The 2,500-nt window shown below is 38.9% G+C and overlaps 1 protein-coding gene across 1 annotated transcript; it reads left to right on the top strand.

The window, feature by feature from the left end:
• Window positions 1-756: 756 nt before the first annotated feature.
• Window positions 757-2,490, top strand: LOC132175638 (cytochrome P450 71A1-like). The gene is made up of 2 exons (XM_059587642.1): window positions 757-1,768; window positions 1,875-2,490. Exons 1-2 carry the CDS (start codon window positions 830-832, stop codon window positions 2,487-2,489), a joined length of 1,554 nt encoding a protein of 517 aa, XP_059443625.1. The 5' UTR covers window positions 757-829; the 3' UTR covers window position 2,490.
• Window positions 2,491-2,500: the final 10 nt, after the last annotated feature.

Below are 2,500 nucleotides of genomic sequence, written 5' to 3'. Positions count from 1 at the left end.
AGAGAAGATTTTCATTAGCATAATAAACTCGCATGAATTACAAGCAGAAGCAAGAAAGCTTATATACAAGCTTCCAATGAAGCAACTGAAACTGTAAAAACAGTTTAACAACTTGAACTTAAAAATTAACTAACTTACTCAACAAAAGAGCTAGTTTATTTAGTTTATACACGTGTTAAAACAGTTATTGTATATAAAAGATTTTTGTCAAGATATTTACAATCTTGATGTAAGAATAGTTAATTTGTAAAACAACCAATGGAAAAATTGACGTCAATTACTAAGTCAAAATAAAGAATTTAATGTGAATGCTCAGTGGCTGACAAGTACAGCAACGAATAAATGGGCAGATGATGTGTTGGAAGATAAGATTAACACTCCTTAAAGTCTTAAAGCCAACCATGTGATGTGAAAAATGCATGCGTGTGACACCCAAAGCTTCAATTTGCCCGACACCTTGACAGACACGTTTCAAACGCACACCCATTTCGCTCCTTGAAATTTTGGAATTTTGTGTAAAGGTTGGGAGCTAGTCGCTCTCCAATGAAAGAATTTTTGTCCATGTATTTGTCTCTTTCTCTTTGTTTCTCCGATAAGAATTGGCTGAGAGTCAAGATCAGACCAAGTGCTAGTTTTCTACATTTCCAAAAGCACAAGAAAAAGAAGCCTAGCTAGATTGCGTCTTGATTTTTTGCACTAATCGACGTCAATTGTTCCCTTGGTTGTTTACAAATTAACTATTCTTACATCAAGATTGTAAATATCTTGACCAAAATCTTTTATATATAATAACTGAGAGTTGCGTTGTGCTAAACACTTGAAAGAGGAAATGGCCATGGCTCTACTATCATTGCTGCAACAATCATGGCAAGAGCTGCACCAAATACTACCCTTCAATCCACTCCTCTCACTTGTTTTTCTCATCCCTTTTCTCTATGTTTTCAAGTGTTTTAAAAGTGTCAAACCCAATTTACCTCCATCGCCACCAAAGCTACCAATTATCGGCAACCTGCACCAGCTTGGCACACTTCCACACCGTTCTCTTCAAGCCCTTTCTAACAAGTACGGCCCTCTAATATTCTTATACATAGGCAGTGTTCCAACCCTTGTTGTGTCATCTGCGGACATGGCCAGAGAAATGATGAAGACACATGATATCATTTTCTCAAACCGGCCCCAAACCACAGCTGCCAAAATCTTACTCTATGGATGCAAAGATGTAGGGTTCTCACCCTATGGTGAGTACTGGAGACAAGCAAGGAAAATTAGTGTCCTCGAACTTTTGAGCATCAAAAGTGTGCAATCGTTCCATTATGTAAAGGAAGAAGAAGTTGAAGCGTTGATCAACAAGATACATGACACGTGTCTCAAAGGGGGTTCTGTTAATCTAAGCGAGATGTTCATTACAACCTCGAACAACATAGCCTCTAGATGTATACTTGGACGGAAGTTTGAAGAAGAAAATGGTAAGAGCAGGTTTGGAGAGCTATCAAGGAGAGTAATGGTGCTATTTGTAGCATTTTGTTTTGGAGATTTTTTCCCTTTTTTTGGATGGGTTGATGTTCTTACGGGATTAACTCCAAGCCTGAAAGCCATTTCTAGAGAATTAGATGCTTTGTTTGATCAAGTGATTGAAGAACATAAGAAAGGGAATAGTGATGATGACCAGCCTAATAAGCTTGATTTCGTGGAGATTCTCCTCCGACTTCAAAAGAATAGCATGCTCGACTTTGAGCTCACCAAAGACAACCTCAAAGCAATTCTAATGGTCTCTCTCTCTCTCTCTCTCTCTCTCTCTCTCTCTCTCTATAACACACCCACACACACACACACGCAAACTCATGTCTTAAAGTTTTGTGTTTCCATAATTTCAGGATATGTTTGTGGGAGGAACTGATACAACTTCAACAACTTTGGAATGGTTAATGGCGGAGCTTATAAAAAATCCAAATATTATAAAGAAAGCACAAGAAGAGGTGAGAAGGGTGGTGGGAAAGAAATCAAAGATAGATGAGAATGACATCAACCAAATGGATTACTTGAAGCGTGTCCTCAAAGAAACTCTAAGAGTACATCCACCAGCTCCTCTCTTGGTACCTCGAGAAACATCAGCAAATGTGAAATTTGAAGGTTATGATATTCCGCCAAAAACAAGAGTATTTGTCAATTCATGGGCAATCCAAAGGGACCCTACTGTATGGGAGAGGCCAGAAGAGTTCCTCCCGGATAGATTTAAAGACAATCCCATTGATTTCAAAGGCCAAGACTTTGAATTCATCCCATTCGGAGGTGGGAGAAGGGGATGTCCAGGATTGGCATTTGGTGTTACTTCAGTTGAATATGTGATTGCCAACATCTTATATTGGTTTGACTGGAAGCTACCTGGTGATAATGTACATGGGGAAGACTTGGACTTGAGTGAAGTTAATGGGCTCACTGTGACGATGAAAATTCCTCTTCATCTGGTACCAACACTGTACTCACCTTGATCTATGCATTA

Source organism: Corylus avellana, chromosome ca3 (assembly GCF_901000735.1).
Source record: "Corylus avellana chromosome ca3, CavTom2PMs-1.0".
Lineage (NCBI taxonomy): Eukaryota > Viridiplantae > Streptophyta > Magnoliopsida > Fagales > Betulaceae > Corylus > Corylus avellana.
The sequence above is the reverse complement of the archived record's forward strand: the minus strand, read 5'-3'. Positions and strand labels throughout refer to the sequence as shown.